This window comes from Myotis myotis, unplaced genomic scaffold, assembly GCF_014108235.1.
Source record: "Myotis myotis isolate mMyoMyo1 unplaced genomic scaffold, mMyoMyo1.p scaffold_m19_p_11, whole genome shotgun sequence".
Classification (NCBI taxonomy): domain Eukaryota; kingdom Metazoa; phylum Chordata; class Mammalia; order Chiroptera; family Vespertilionidae; genus Myotis; species Myotis myotis.
In genome coordinates this window covers 38,000,285-38,016,252 of record NW_023416315.1, presented here as the reverse complement: position 1 = coordinate 38,016,252, position 15,968 = coordinate 38,000,285, and the positions used below count along the sequence as shown (strand labels likewise).

Here is a 15,968-nt window from a genome sequence, read left to right as displayed (position 1 = left end):
GGTGTTATATAATATATGCTATACATATCATAATACATTTCTAACTTCTGAAATCACAAATTGCAAAGCACAAGTGGTCATGTGACAATTTGTAGACATTCATCATAAATATATTATAGAGATAATGATAAATGATTGAAAAACATAAGAAGAGTAACCTTTCTGACATAAAACTAAACTCAAAAGCATAATCATTTTGCTTTTTCATATGAAAACTTTGTAGAATTTTATGGCAAATTTCCTATGCATTTTGACTCAAAAAAAAAAAAAAAAAAAAGGCGGAATTAATTATGTGGAAGACTCTGTTTGTGGGTTTGAGAACATGGTGGTGAACCCATGGTCCTTGACCTCATGGGCATACAAACCTAGCCATATGAAAGTTTTGGTTTTCCAAGATTTCTTTTTCATCTTTAAATATTTGACATGTGAGAAATGACATTTTTTAAATGCTTATTAGTCATTTCTTTTTTTTTTGTGTGTGTGTAGAGGTTACAATATTTCTACTTCTTGTGAATTTGAGATTTTCTTCACATTTTTGTATGCCACCCACTTGTAAAATTATTCTTTGGGCATTTGAAAAATAACTATTTTTAATTATACTAGAGGCCCGGTGCACGGATTCATGCACTGGTGGGGTCCCTTGGCCTGGCCTGCGCCCTCTTGCAACCTGGGACTCCTTGGGGGATGTCAGAGAGCCAGTTTCAGCCCAGTCTGCATAGGCCAGGCTGAAGGACCCCACCAGTGCACGAATCCCTGCACCAGGCAGGTTTCAGCACAATCCCCGTAGGCCAGGCCGAGGGACCCCACCAGTGCATGAATCTGGGCCTCTAGTACAGCAGTCGTCAATTGGTGGTCCGCGGACCACTGGTGTTCCATGAGGTTTGAAAGATTGGCGACCGCTGCTATCATATGCATAAAAGATATTTGGTTAATCTCTTCCCACCCTCCCCCTTTCCCCCTTCTCTCTGAGATTCATCAGTCTGTTCCATGTGTCCATGCCTGTGGTTTTTGCTCCTGTGTTGAATGTCTGCCCCCTGGTGGTCAGTGCACATCATAACTGTCAGCCAGTCAGCTGGTCACTTAGGCTTTTATATATATAGACTAGAGGCCCTGTGCACAAAAATTTGTGCACTCAGGGGGAAGGGGGGGTCCTTCAGCCCGGCCTGTGCCCTCTCACAGTCTGGGACCCCTCGGGAGATAATGACCTGCTGGCTTAGGCCTGCTCCTGGGTGGCAGAGGGCAGGCCCAATCCCTAGGTGCAGCCCCTGGTCGGGGTCAGAGCAGGGCCTATGGGGGAGTTGGGGCACCGCCCCTGTCATGCACAGAGCAGGGCGGATCAGGAGGTTGCGATGCCACCCTCAGTCAATGCTCAGGGTAGGGCCGATTGGGGGGTTGGGGCACCGCCCCGTCACACTCAAGGCAGGGTCGATGGGCAGGTTGCGGCGCCACCCACTGTCACGCACAGAGCAGGGCGGATCAGGGGGTTGGGGCGCTGCCCCCTGTCACGCACAGAGCAGGGCCCATCAGGGGGGTTGGGGCTCCTTACCCTGTCATGCACAGAGCAGGGTCAATCAGGGGGTTGGGGTGCCGCACCCTGTCACACACAGAGCCTCAGGGCGATCAGGGGGTTGGGGAGCTCCCCTCATCAGGCACAGAGCAGGGCTGATCAGGGGGTTGGGGTGCCTTCCCCTGTCACGAACAGAGCAGGGCCGATAGGGAGGTTGTGGCCCCACCCCCTGTCACACACAGAGCTGCAGGGCGATCAGGGGGTTTGGGCGCTGCCCCGTCACGCTGATCCCGGTGCTGGGAGGCATATTACCCTTTTACTATATAGGATAGAGGCCTGGTGCACGGGTGGGGGCCGGCTGGTTTGCCCTGAAGTGTGTCCTGAATCAGGGTGGGGGTCCCCACTTGGGTGCCTGGCCAGCCTGGGTGAGGGACTGATGGCTGTTTGCAGTTGGTCACACACCCTTCAGGGTGGGGGTCCCCACTGGGGTGCCTGGCCAGTCTGGGTGAGGGGCTGAGGGCTGTTTTCAGGCTGGCGGGTGACTCAAGCTCCCAACCGCTCCTTTTTTTCTTTTTTATAAATTCTGGGCCAGCCTTAGCTCTGATGCTTGGCTCCAGCTCTTAGGCCTCCGCTGCTGAAAGCAGGTTTCTGTCCTTTGTTTACCTTCTGTATTTGAAACAATGTTGCGATCCTGCTGGCTGAAGCCCGCCGACTAAAGCAGGTTTCTGGGGTTTTGTTTAGCTTCTATATTTGTAACATAGTTGCTTAGAGTTGCAGCTCAGAGGCTGGCAGCGGCAGGCGGGGAACGTTGGAGTCCTCCGTCACTGAAGCAAGCAAACCTCATGTTTGCTTTAAGCTGCCTGGCTGCCGGCCACCATCTTGGCTGGCAGTTAATTTGCATATTGCCCTGATTAGCCAATGGGAAGGGTAGCAGTCGTACGCTAATTACCATCTTTGTCTTTTATTAGATAGGATTATTTTAATCTATATCCTAAATTTTTTTGTTGTTTTTTTCTTGTTTTTTGCAATTCTGAGGAAGGAATTTTAATTTACCAGAATGACTATTGTTTTGTTAGGTTTTTCTTTTATTTCTAATAGCTTTTATTTTTTTATACTTGGATGCTATGTTGATTGATGCTGCAATGTAGAAGCCACTTAACTTCTTTGTACATAAGTCCCATCATTAATTTATAAAATTAGCTCTTTTGTTCTAAGGCATTTTGATATGAATTCTGATTTGTCTTATTATTACCATTGCTATATTATTTTGTCACATTTTCTTGGTAAATCTTTGACCATCTCCTTATTTTAAATATTTTTGGATTAGGTTTTAGTTTTGTGTCCCACAAGTGTAAAAAACTTTTTTCAAGGGAGGGACTTTATTTTTAATATAGCAATTGAATCTGTTTATATTTATTAGAGTTTTAATTCCTACTTCTCTAATTATTAGAGAACTTGAACATTTAAAAATTTATTAATTGTTGATTTGTGAATTTTTAGTTATGTTTTTTGTTCATAGGTCCTAAATAAATTATGCAAGAAATGAGTAATCCTTTGTATATACTTTATTTGTTTTCACTTATAGGTTCAATATGCAGATAGTTAAGATTTTTAAGAGGTCAAACTATTGACCTCTGTTTTTTTGTGATTTATGTTACGTTTATTCTTAAAGTATTGTTTCCTTTGTAAAGCTTAGATAAATATTCATCTGGTAATTATAAATATATTTATCTAAATTTTGGATTATTTGTAATATCCCAATACCTAGAATACTGCCTAGAATACTTAATAGGTACTCAGATTATATTTTTCCTTTATTGTATTAATTTTTAATCCTTCTAAAACATCTGAAACATTTAATACATTTCATATTTATTTTGATATAAAGAGAGGACGGTTCCCCCCCAGACCCCCAATCTAGTTAGTTTTTTCCTTTGCTACTTGCTGGATAATCTTTTTCTTCCCTCTTTATTTGTTACTATTCTTTGTAGCAGGGTACAGGGAAAAAAGGAGACTTCGAAGGCAGATAGACCTGAATTCAAATCTTAGCTTTGTCATTCACTTAAGTTTCTCCTCTTAGGGGGATAATATATGCTTGCTCAACAATGCTGTCCTAGGATTAACAATTATGCATATGTAAGGTTCCAATCATAATGATTGAAACAATGTAAATAATCAGAACAGTGAATTTTACTGCTGTTTATTAAGCTCTAGTGTATATATTAGCACTATTTCTGAGTTATTTGTTCTATTACATTGATTTCTCTGTATATTGTTAGCATTCTTTTTAAAAAGTTTTTAATATATTTAATACAGGAATTCAGATAGTACAAGTCCTCTAACATTGCTCATAACTTTCATTCCATCTTTTCAAAGTTTATTTTTTTAAAAGCAGTTATTGCCTGTTTATTATTTCCAGTGAATTTTAGAATATTTGGAAGACAAGTTTTAATGTTGATTTGAATTAGAATTTTATTGAACCTCTACATTAATTTGGACAAATTGACATCTTAACATTATTTAGTCACTGTCCTATTCCTTGACTTTCAATTTATTGAAATTTCTTGTATTTCTCACTAGAGTGCTAGTTTTTCTTATAGGTATGATTTTTATTATTAAAGCTATTTCTAAGTATATTTGAATATCTATTTTAAATGGAATCTCCACTTCAAAGTATTATAGCAGGTATACATGAAAACTATCAAATTTTTATATATTGTATATAATCACTTTAATAGTTGTCTTATTCATTCTAATAATTTTTGAATAGATTATTTTGGGGTTTCTAGCCTATAAATGATGATTTTTCATATTCTGTATGAGGATATAATTCTTATCTTGCATGTGCAGATGTATGTAAAATAGTGATGATCATTACTATTACTATATTATATCTTATGTTTATGGAATTGTCTCTGTGATATCACCCTAAGGTCTAGATCAGTGATGGCAAACCTCTTGAGCTCGGCATGTCAGCATTTTGAAAAACCCTAACTTAACTCTGGTGCCGTGTCACATATAGAAATTTTTTGATATTTGCAACGATAGTAAAACAAAGACTTATATTTTTGATATTTATTTTATATATTTAAGTGCCACTTAACAAAGAAAAATCAACCAAAAAAATGAGTTCGCGTATCACCTCTGATACGCGTGTCATAGGTTCGCCATCACTGGTCTAGATATATATTCTTTATCAACTAAGTATGTATTCCTGTCTCATTTTAATGTATAACTATAGAATAAATAGTTCTAAAAACTTATTTTCAATATTGTGCATTTACTTGAAAACATTTCTTTTTTTTTTTTACAGGATGTTCAGCTAAAAGTAAAGACCTACTTGCTTGGAACTGATTTGTCTATATTCAAATACGATGATTTCATCTTTGTTTTGGATATAATCAGCAGGTAGTGTTTGAGATCTTGTCTTATTCTTTGATTCATTCAGCCATGATAATTAAAGAAATCATAATTATCAAAGAAATCATTATTTCAGTGAGTTATCATGTATAACTTCTTCAGGGGAATGAATATAATTGAGCTTTCATAATTTATTTTCTTCTGGGTTTGTATGTGAATCTGTTTAAATATTTCTACCCTTTGGATGTTTATAAACCATAATGTTTTTGTGATCTTTAGAATTTCTTCAAACATCCAAATTTCATTATTTGTTACCTTTGAAAAGACAATCTGGACTTCTTTTTTTTTTACTATAATCGGGATGTTGATGAAATTTATATAAATCTTCTTATCCAACTAGGTTGATGCAAGTTGGAGAAGAATTTTGTGGTAGCAAATCTGAAGTTTTGCAAGAGTCTATTAGAAAGCAAAGCGTCAATTATTTTAAGAACTACCACAGGTAAGAACTTTAATAAAATATGAACAGACTTATTTAGGTGTTGAGGGTACTTAGTCTGTTTCTAATTAAACTTTTAACATTAATTGGTTTAAAACAATTACTTTTGAATTTGAAAGAATATGTATGTTCTTTATAGCTCTTTTTAGATGGTTCAGGATTTTTTACCAAAACTCTTATAAAATATTTCATTACTTATTTATTGTCAGTTTTAATAGAATCTTTGTCTTGAGAGTCTCAAAATATTGAGCTAATTATTGAGCTGATTTCTGTATGGGTGAAAGATGATTATTGCATCAGGGTTCACCAGAAGATTTGGCCACTGTGCTATGCCTGACTATATGTGTGAGCTAGCAAGAAAGTTAAACCAGTAGAGGCAGCACTCAGTGAGGGTGCTTTAAAGCATCTGCCTTTTGGAAGTAAGAAGGCTTCTAGAGAAGAGGGCACAATATTGAGAGTGTAGCTACAAAGTGAAGATTATGTACTACATTACTTTGCAAAACAATCACTACTAACTTTACAGAGGGTGATTAGGAATGGCTTTGGGAAGGGAGGAAGATGGGAAATAATGTTCATATGGCAATGTGATTGTATACTTAAAACAGCATTAAATGAGAGAGCTAACATAGAGTGTGTCCCCAAAAAATTTATACGCAGTGTTTATTAAAATACATTTCATTTTCAAAATTGAGCTATCAGCTGTTGGTATATATATTTGGGGGGGCACTCTGTATATTAGATCTTGGTAGTAGCTGGACTCTGTGCTGTGTCCCTTACATACATTTTATTGTTTCAATTGAGTTCAGTCTTACTTTTTATTCTGTACTAGTAGCCCGGTGCACAAAAATTTGTGTACTGATGGGGGGGGGGGGTGTCCCTCAGTTATTAAACATTTATCGGCACAACACTGACCAAATTGGTGGTGGTGGTGGTCTTGTCAGAATGTGTTATATTATGCAGGTGAAAATCTATTTAAACAGATTTGATGTAGATATTTTCAAAGATGGAAGAATTATCCCTGTCAACTATTTTAGTTGATTCATATCTTCATTAATTGTCATCATTGCAAAATTTTCAGTCCCCATATGGACTGCTGGATATAATAGGTCATGCGCTGCCCTGTCCTTTGTAGCCTTTGTTACCTTAAGAACTCTAGTTTTCCATTTATATGTTTAAGTACCAACCTTACCGGCTTAAAAATATAAACTTTTAACACTGCTCTCTCTGTTCCGTATCCTTCTGATGAAAAGTGGAGTTGGGTTGCAGCACAGGAGAGAAATTCAGAAGGGGAATATTGAAGTAATGACTGCAGTAGGAGAAGAGGGAACCTATTTCCCTGGCCACAGGCATTGGCACCCTGGACCACAGGGCTGACAGCTTCTCTGGGTGGCTGCAGCCTGGGACCTCGGCGGGTGGCTTGTCTGTCTCCTGGGCTGCAGCCGGCCCCAGGCGCTGGCGCCTGGACCAAAGGTGGGCGGCTTCTTCTTCTGGCGGCTTCTTCTTCTGTGCTTCCAGGGGGCGAGGGCAGTCAGTTATGTGTATATGTGTGTGCATGCAAACATAGGCATGTACACGTGTGTATGTGGAAATCTGCTGGGCAAGTCAAAACCATAGAAGAGTTGCCCCCTATCTCTTGAATCTTCCAGAGATATCCCCCACTTTTTTATTCTATCACTACTGGAGAGCCAGTATTTGCAGCCAGCCAGCCAGAGACTCTCTCAGTGTCTATTTCTGACTTCTTTCCCTGTCTGTCTTCCAATCCCTAATCATATTTCTACCTGGATGCATCATTTTTACTCCCAATATGCTCTATAGAGAAGGAGTCAGGATGCTGTCTTCCCATGAATAGTACTCAGTAACAAACCAATTTCATTTTAGTTGGGCATTGCCCCTACCCACCCTTCAAATCCCTTCCACCATGCATTTCTGTTTCCCTTTTTGTTTGTTGGATTGTTCTGCTGCTCCTTCTCCTCACCCCACCACCCTTGGATCGTAATGTAAAATTATTTTACCATGTCAAGAAATTATTAAAAATACAGGTACTTTGAAAAAAAAATACAGGTACTTCTCCGATCACTGGCCGGGGCAAGGAAGAGGCGGCTGCTGCTGGCAGCCGCCTCTTCCTTGCCCCGGCCGGCTTCTCTGATCACTGGCCGGGGGTGGGCAAAGGTGGCCCCGGTTCTCTGATCATGGGCTGGGGGCAGGGCAAAGGAGGCCCCCACGGCCGCCTTTGCCTTGCCACCCGGCTCTTGCCTGCCGCCTGGGTTTCCGATCACTGTCAGCAGCAGGAGGCTTCTTCCGTCCTTCCCCTTTCGCCTCCCAGCATTGTGCCTACGTATGCAAATTAACCGCCATCTTTGTTGGCAGTTAATTTGCATATCGCCCTGATTAGCCAATGGGAAGCGTAGCGAAGGTATGGCCAATTACCATGTTTGTCTATTGTTAGATAGGATTTTTACTTTTTAAAGTTCAGTTTTGATTTTATTGTTATTTGGTTCAGGGAGAGTCAGGATTTGAAATTCTGCTTTCTCTCTTTGTTTGAAGTCAACAACTGATCACAGTTGTATTTGCCATTTAGAAGAGAGATTATGAGACATTAAACCATTGATATATTAATTATTAAGTATGTTTAAGTACAAGTGTTCTCTGTTAATTGTAAACTTAAATATTTGTTTTGAAAGAAAATAAATTTAATGAGGAAAATGTTTAAAAATAAAAGTTTTAATTGGTTAAGCCCCAGGAAAACAGTGTTAAGGGAACATGAAACCCTAACACTGCCTTTATTTATAAATTTCTTTTTTTGTCAAAACTTAAGCCCTGCTAACATAGAAGGCCTGGCTTGTACACATTGCACATTGCTGTGCAAAAGAAGAGTGTCTTTTTAATCATACATAGAAGAGGACAGAGAACTCTGACGTAGCCAGGAGCCGTACTGACTCTGTTAGAACTAAGGCATGCCAGATGTCCATTTCCAAACAATTGGTTTATATCCAGCAGGCAACTGGAGACCTTTTGGTGTTCTTGGTACTGACTGCAAGCTGCATGCAGTGGAAAAACTGACTTTTTTAATGGTCTCCTTTCGTTATTCTACTTTACTTATTGTCAAAAAGACATACACACATACAGGAGAAAGTAATGTGACGACAGAGGCAGATTGTAATGTTGTGGCCATAAACCAAGTAACGGTGGCAACCACCATAAGCTGGAAGGGGAAAAGGGATTGTGTAGCCCTGCTGACATCTTGATTTCAAACCTCTGGCCTCCAGAACTGTGAGAGATTAAGTTTCTATTGTTTTAGGTCACCTAATTTGTGGTAATTTGTTACAGCCATTGGAAACCAATGAAGAGTGGAATTGCTGGGTCATGTGATAACTCTATGTTTAACATTTTGAGGAACTGCCAAACTTTTCCAAAGTGGCTACACTGTTTTACATTTCCAGAAGTACTGTATAAGGATTCTAATTTCTCCAAAACCTTGCTAACACTTGTCTGTCTCTCTGATTATAGCTATCCTGTGGGTATGAAGTGCTATCTCATTATCGTTTGGATTTACTTTTCCCTAATGAGTGACAATGTTCAGCATCTTGTTATGTACTTATTTGTCATTTGTATATCTTTGTTGTTGAAATGGTGTTCAAAGCCTTTGCCTATTTTTTAATGGCATTTTTTTTTATTGTTGAATTGTAAGATTTGTAAATTTTTATAGTTTTAGTTCTTACATTAGGTCTGTGGTCCATTTTAATTAATTTTTATATATGGTGTGAGGTATGGGCACCATCACTTCAGCATGATTATAGTCTATGCTGTTTAGTATAAAACATTTATTAGTATTTATGATTTCATGAATTCTGTAAATTATTTCCCCGTGTTTTGTGGGTGATTTTTTTTGGCATTGATATATGATTAGCTGAGGATATTTTAAGTACATGATTTAGTGAGTAGCTTTTGGTTTAGTCCCTTAATAAAAATGTCATTTTCTTTATATTATTATTTTTGTGATATAGTAAAATATTCAAAATTAAGTAAATATTTAAGTAATTTAGTAAGTATAAGAGTTTTTTTTCTTTTAAGGTTGATAACATTAACAAAATAAATGTGTTATGTTGGTCTGAATGGGTTCTCAAAGTTGATTATGATTATGATGATCTTCTATAATTGTTTATATTTTATTTCATTTTTTAATTCTTGTGTATAGTATACTTCTTACTTTTTGGAGTTTTGTTTTGTTTTTTTAAGAACACGGCTTGATGAACTGAGAATGTTTCTAGAGAATGAGACCTGGGAACTTTGTCCCGTTAAGTCAAATTTCAGCATTTTGCAACTTCATGTAAGTATTTCTTAAAAACAAATAAATCTCTCTTTTATTTAGTCATCCTTAAAACAAACCAACACAAATACGTGAGAGCATGCACAAAATAAATTAAAGAATAGTGTCTTTTCTTCCATAAAAGTGATTAATAGCAAGCCTCTTTTATAAGAGGGATCCTTTTTGGATGTCAAACTCTATTTGTACAAGTTCAGTTTACTGACTTCAAGAACGCTCTTTTGCTTAAGAAGAGTCACAATTAAAATAATTTTTTTCTTATGATTCTATAAAAATCACTTTACTTAATTTCACAGAAATTTAAACAGTTATATTTTGATGGTCATTAATGAAAATGCTTATATTTACAGAATTTTTGTCATTTCTTCAAAGGACTACTAGGTTCTTAATTTATGCCGCAACTCATAAATTTGCCTCTAATGAGGAAATACCTCAGAAATAAAAGAGGCAAATATAAAAACCACTCTTAACTATTCTTTATTAGTTAATTGATCCCGGAATCCTTATAGAATTTGTAATCTGTGGAAGTATCTTTAAGTGATCTGATTTTTCCCTTGGTTGAAACACATTGTAGCTAAATATTCCTTTTGTGATAGATTTTGTACTACAAATGCCAAATGTCAAGATACTGTGTATAAATTTAGAAGGTCCAGTGCATTTAGTTTTGCCTTTGGAAGGAATGGCTTTCTAGAATCAATTTTCTTATTCTGGATAAATGTAAAGAATACATACTAACAGTTTTTTTATAGGGATAATCTTTATGCTCATGTTGTATAGTAGCTTACTTGTTATCCAGTTCTATCATATTGCTTTCCTAATGTGGAAATATTAAGTAACTGAAACATGTTGATTAATAACTGCTTTCAAATACAAGAAAATTAACATTAATTTAAAAATTATTTTAGAATTCATATATTACGTTGATTCCTTAACATTATTTAAAATTCTAACATTGATTTTAGAATGTCGGTTTAAATAATTTTGTTTGAATTTGTGTTTAACCAGTACACACACACTTGGTATAGTTATAAGACAACTTATTTTACAAGGTACATTGAAACATGTCCATCCAAGTGAGCATTACCTTCTTTAAGTAGTTACCTTGAAGTTTCAGTTATGCAAGATGAACAAGTTTTAGAGATCAACTACAAGATTTCGCCTATAGTTAATAATACTTTTTGTGCACTTATATTTTTTTTTAACAGGATAGGTCTCATGTTAAGTGTTCTAATCACAAAAAAAGTGGTTATCTTAAAACAGGGATTCTTATAGACTTGTGTGGTTTTTTAAATTGTGTCTTAATTTATAGTCACTTCTTGTGTAGAATTACAAAAATAATGGCATGATTTTTAAGCAGTATAATTAATCTGATTTAATATGTATTTGCAATTTTAAAAGACAATAAACATCATTTGAAACTTAAGCCAATGTAATTTTAAGAAGATTATCATTGAATATGAAAAAATTTAAATTTAGGATTAATACTAAAAAGTAAAAGGTATAAGAAAAATATATAGTACACTTTTATTAAAAATAATCAAACCAATAGTTTTGCAATTCAGAGGAACTTTAGGATTATGCAATATCTTCCTCTGATTAGCTGCATGATCTTCAACTTTGCACTGGATCTGTCCAGACTGTCTCAGTTTCCTTATCTGGAAAATGCATGATTTGGACTGGGAGCTACAACTCTTTAGCATTTGTGATTCTCTCATTCTAGGTGACCCTCTTATTTTATAGATGGGAAAATTGAGGCACACAGAAGCCAGGTGACATTCCCAACATTATATAGGAAGTTAATGGAATGGAATGGGCTAATGGCAAGCTAGGACCATAAGATTTATCATCTGATGACCTCAGCATGTGTGTTTGTGCTATCTGCTTTTTGGCATATGAAGAAAAATAAATGAAAATTTATAGACGGGGATGGTATGGAGATGGAAGAGGGCATGAAGGGATAAATGGTGTTGAAAAAATAAAGTTAATTTAAATTTAATTTAATTTTTAAAAAAAGGAAAGTTTATAGACAACATTATAACAAAGATATATCTACATGCTTTGTTTTTGATGACTTTGTATAGAGCATCTTAAATGGTACAATAAGTATGCAAGGTGTTTAACTTAATAATTAGTTTTAACAAAAACTATTGATTAAAACCATATCCTATTAATGCTTTTGCTGCTATGTTAAAATTTTTAGAATTATCATTCAAATTTAAATTATTTTTAAAAATTTCCTGTGCAGTTACATAAAGTAAGCCAAAAGTAGCTTAATGCAGATAGCACTGTTGTAAGTGATACTAGCAACTGAATTTGTCTTTAGGAAAACCGTTGACTAATGTAATTCTGAGTTTGTGCTTTGAGACAACTTGTAGGATTTAAAAGAGAACAACCTAAAGAATCAGAATTAATTCCCCCCCCCCCAACTCTACATTTACAGTGATGGAATGTTTATGTTTTTGAATTTTATTGTTTCTAAAAGGTATATGGCTCCTTTTCTAATGTCTAGGAATTTAAATTCATGGAACAGTCTCGTTCCCCATCAGTTTCACCTAGTAAGCAGCCAGCTTCAACATCTTCAAAAACAGAGACCTTGTTTGAGCAGTACTGTAGTGTTGGGAATCCATTTGAAATCCATGCAAACCACAATGATGAAGAAACAGAAGATGTCCTGGCTTCTAACGGGGTAGGTGGTGTTTTTAAAACATATTGGGGAACATTAAGTGAGGTTTTCTTTTTGAAGAGTATTCTACCCATTAAACAAGGTAATTGGCTAGATTTATTTACCCATTCACCACCCATATCCCTACCTATCTATATACTACTTCTGTTCCTGTGATATTACTTATACAGGTAATGGTCTTACAGTATGCTTTCTTGACCTTGTCCTTTTGAATGATAAAATTTGCCTATGTGTTTACTTTGTGTTCTTATTAGACTACTTTATGTTCCTACCAGATTATTAGTGGAGTAGGAGTATAGGTTCTTTATTGCACACTAGAGGCCCGGTGCACGAATTCATGTACCAGTGGGGTCCCTCAGCCTGGCCTGCGGGATCAGGCTGAAACCAGCTCTCCAACATCCCCCAAGGGGTACCGGATTGCAAGAGGGTGCAGGCCAGGCTGAGGGACCCCACCCCTGAACGATAGGGGCCAGGAGAGATGCAGGAGGGCTCCAGGCATGTCTGGCCCATCTCACTCAGTCCTGATCGGCCAGACCCCAGCAGCAAGCTAACCTACCATTTGGGGCGTCTGCCCTCTGGTGGTCAGTGCTTGTCATAGCAAGCAGTTGAGCAGCCTTAGCATATCATTAGCATATTATGCTTTGATTGGTTGAACGGAAGACCAGACACTTAGCATATTAGGATTTTATAATATAGGATTTATCTGATTTGTTGGACACATGGATGCATGAGGAAATAGATCTTCTGTACTTTTTTCTCAACTCCACTCTTGGGCAACTAAGAGTGTCATTTTGTTCTATGTCCTTTTCCTGATAGAGGATAATGTCTTACCTGGCAGGATTGTTTTTGGGTTTGGAAGTATGATGTTTTAATAACACTTTGAGCAGCTCAAAAAAACAATATAGAGTAGAGGTAGTGTGAGACTATGGAAAGTGTTTGAAGGCAAACTTTCTACTAGCTCTGTGGCCCTTCACTCTCAGTTTCTCCATAATTACAATGGGGGAATTCTTACTTCATAGTAACCTACAGGATTTTTTCACAATGTTTCATTTAGATGGGTCCTTCTGATATTCATAATTTCCAGAAGAAAACATCATTTCCAGAGGAAAACAGTATGACTTTTTTTTTTTTTAATATATTTTACTGATTTTTTACAGGGAGGAAGGGAGAGGGATAGAGAGTTAGAAACATTGATGAGAGAGAAACATTGATCAGCCTCCTCCTGCACACCTCCCACTGGGGATGTGCCCGCAACCAAGGCACATGCCCTTGACCAGAATTGAATCTGGGACCTTTTAGTCCACAGGCTGACGCTCTATCCACTGAGCCAAACCGGTTAGGGTAACAGTATGACTTTTATTTTAGGTTTGATGAAGCTGAAATTGAAAACTCTTCAAATCTGATAAAAATTTGTTGAGTTATGCATATTTTAGTTTTGGCATTTCCTTTGGTGTTTAGTGAAGATGTAATTTTAAAAAATATTGCCATCAAAGTGTACCATTATCACTTTTTATCATGAAGTAGAAGTTATTTTATAGTAACTCACATTTAAAATGACAATTTATTGATTTTTTGTGTAAATTTGCCTTGGTAAAGTAGACTAAACTGAAAGGATTTAAAAGTCACGCCAGTATTTTTGAAATAATATCCCTTTGTATTGGTAATTTTTTTCAATTTAAATCTCACATGGCATTTGATTCTCATTGTTTGTGGCACTTGTGTTTTTTAGAGTCGCCATGAACCCTGAATTAGCAAATACAGAACCACTGCTCCTATGGGAAATATGGGATTAGGTACCTGTGAGCCTCTAGTCATAACATTTTCATTAACTGATCATTTTATGTATTGTTGTTTTATGTGTGTTTTTGCTTAAAGACACTTAATTTAATATATGCTGTTAATTCATTAACATTGAACTCATGGCCAACAGCACTGTAACTCATGCCTGAATGAAGTTTATCTAACACATGTGTTTTTGCAGTGAGGCACACGACAGTTCTCTTGCACTTAGGAACACTAGGTAACACTTATTTAGTATTATGCGGGGGACCATTCTAAGCAGTAGAATTATCAGCAAGAAGTACAAATTTTTTTTAAAATGTGGCACTAATTAGACTATGAAAAGGACACTTGTTTACAGCAGGAGAGCTAATACAAGAAGAAAGAGTGACACCTTGTTTGCCCTCAGTTGGGAATGTATATGTTGGGTAACCCCCAAATTTCTCCTCTCTGACAATATCCATGAATGACCATGAAAGTATCATGAAGAATTATTGTTGGGATTACAAATAAATTTTAGTGAGTAGGAAAATTTGCAAATATAGAATCCTTGAAACTGAGGATCTGTTTTACTGTGGAATCATGAAACCCTGTCGTTATAACCAGGAGAGTTTGTGTAGAACACCTTCCTGAATGTCATCAGGACTACTCGTGTACAAGTAGTGGAGTGTACCTGTCATGCTCGTCTATAGTTATTAATATTGATCTAATCTTTGAGGTACAGCGTTAAGTCCTTGAGAGTCAGGATTCACTTTTAACATGGTCTGTCATAATGCTTTAGAGACTCAGAAAACAATTGGTGAATTAAGTTAACTTCTTCTTATGTCCTCATTATACTGATCTCCTGAACTGGCAAATAGGGAGAAACCTTTTAATAGAATTGTTTTGAAAATTCAATGAAATAATTCATGAAAGCACTTGGCAGAGTATTTGGTTAAAACTTAATAAATGTTAGCCATTATTTATTCATATTACTCACAATATTTGATGATGATGATGAGGAGGAGGAGGAGGAGGATGAGGATGATGATACCATTGCTTCCTTTGCTGTGCATGGACTCTACTCCTCTCCTATGCTGGCACAGGGCAGTAGTACCATAAAGATGGGACACTGTTAGGAGAGTACCTTTCTTTAAAAAATCCACCATTTTTGTTCTTCGTCTCAGTAGTCCCTAGTTGCTAAGCCTAATTTTTAAAGTTGCCTTTGGAAGTAAATCATTCATCATAATGAGATAGAACATTAGCATGTGTGTTGTGCGTGTTTATTAAGCTGCATTAACATGTCCAGTGTGCCAGAATGTATACTGAACCTCTTTACAATGAGTTAGCAAGTTAGAACTTGTGATGAAACCACTTGGAAGAGAGATTACTTTTAAAAATCACATGAACATTTTGTTTTCTCCAAAAGCCTAGCAGGATGTTTATTTTCTTTATGTACATATTTGATTTTTTTCATATTTACAAGCTTTAGTAGGTAAAATGTTTGTATTTTATTTATTTTTTTGAGCTGGTTAAGGTAGGATGATGAAGAAGAAAGTAGAATTATTTTTGATGGCAAAATGAAGCTAAGTTATTAAGAACTTTATTCTATAACTACTTATAAAATTGGATACTTTTATTGTGTTAAAACACTCCAATGAAGGTTGGCTTTTCATCCTCATTTTTGAATATTCTGTGTTTTCTTCAGTATGAGTCTGATGAACAGGAAAAAAGCGCCTATCAGGAGTATGACAGTGACAGTGATGTTCCGGAGGAACTAAAACGCGATTATGTGGATGAGCAGACAGGCGACGCTCCTGTGAAAAGGTACAGTTGTTCT

General features: G+C 36.7%; 1 protein-coding gene across 10 annotated transcripts in view; it reads left to right on the top strand.

Annotated features, from left to right (window-relative positions):
* The window catches only part of VPS50 (VPS50 subunit of EARP/GARPII complex), a 122,954-nt gene that overhangs the window by 66,239 nt on the left and 40,747 nt on the right, over positions 1–15,968 (top strand). For 7 of the 10 annotated variants that reach the window (XR_004970900.1, XR_004970899.1, XR_004970898.1 and 4 more), the window contains 5 exons: positions 4,821–4,915; positions 5,268–5,366; positions 9,600–9,690; positions 12,197–12,373; positions 15,837–15,955. Coding sequence is in view for 4 of the 10 variants with exons in the window: in XM_036328169.1 (XP_036184062.1) it covers positions 4,821–4,915; positions 5,268–5,366; positions 9,600–9,690; positions 12,197–12,373; positions 15,837–15,955 (581 nt within the window). In the remaining 6 variants the exon portion in view is untranslated. Of the gene's footprint in view, positions 1–4,820; positions 4,916–5,267; positions 5,367–9,599; positions 9,691–12,196; positions 12,374–15,836; positions 15,956–15,968 lie in introns of those variants that run through there. The other 3 variants (XR_004970901.1, XR_004970902.1, XR_004970903.1) reach the window with 3 other exon arrangements.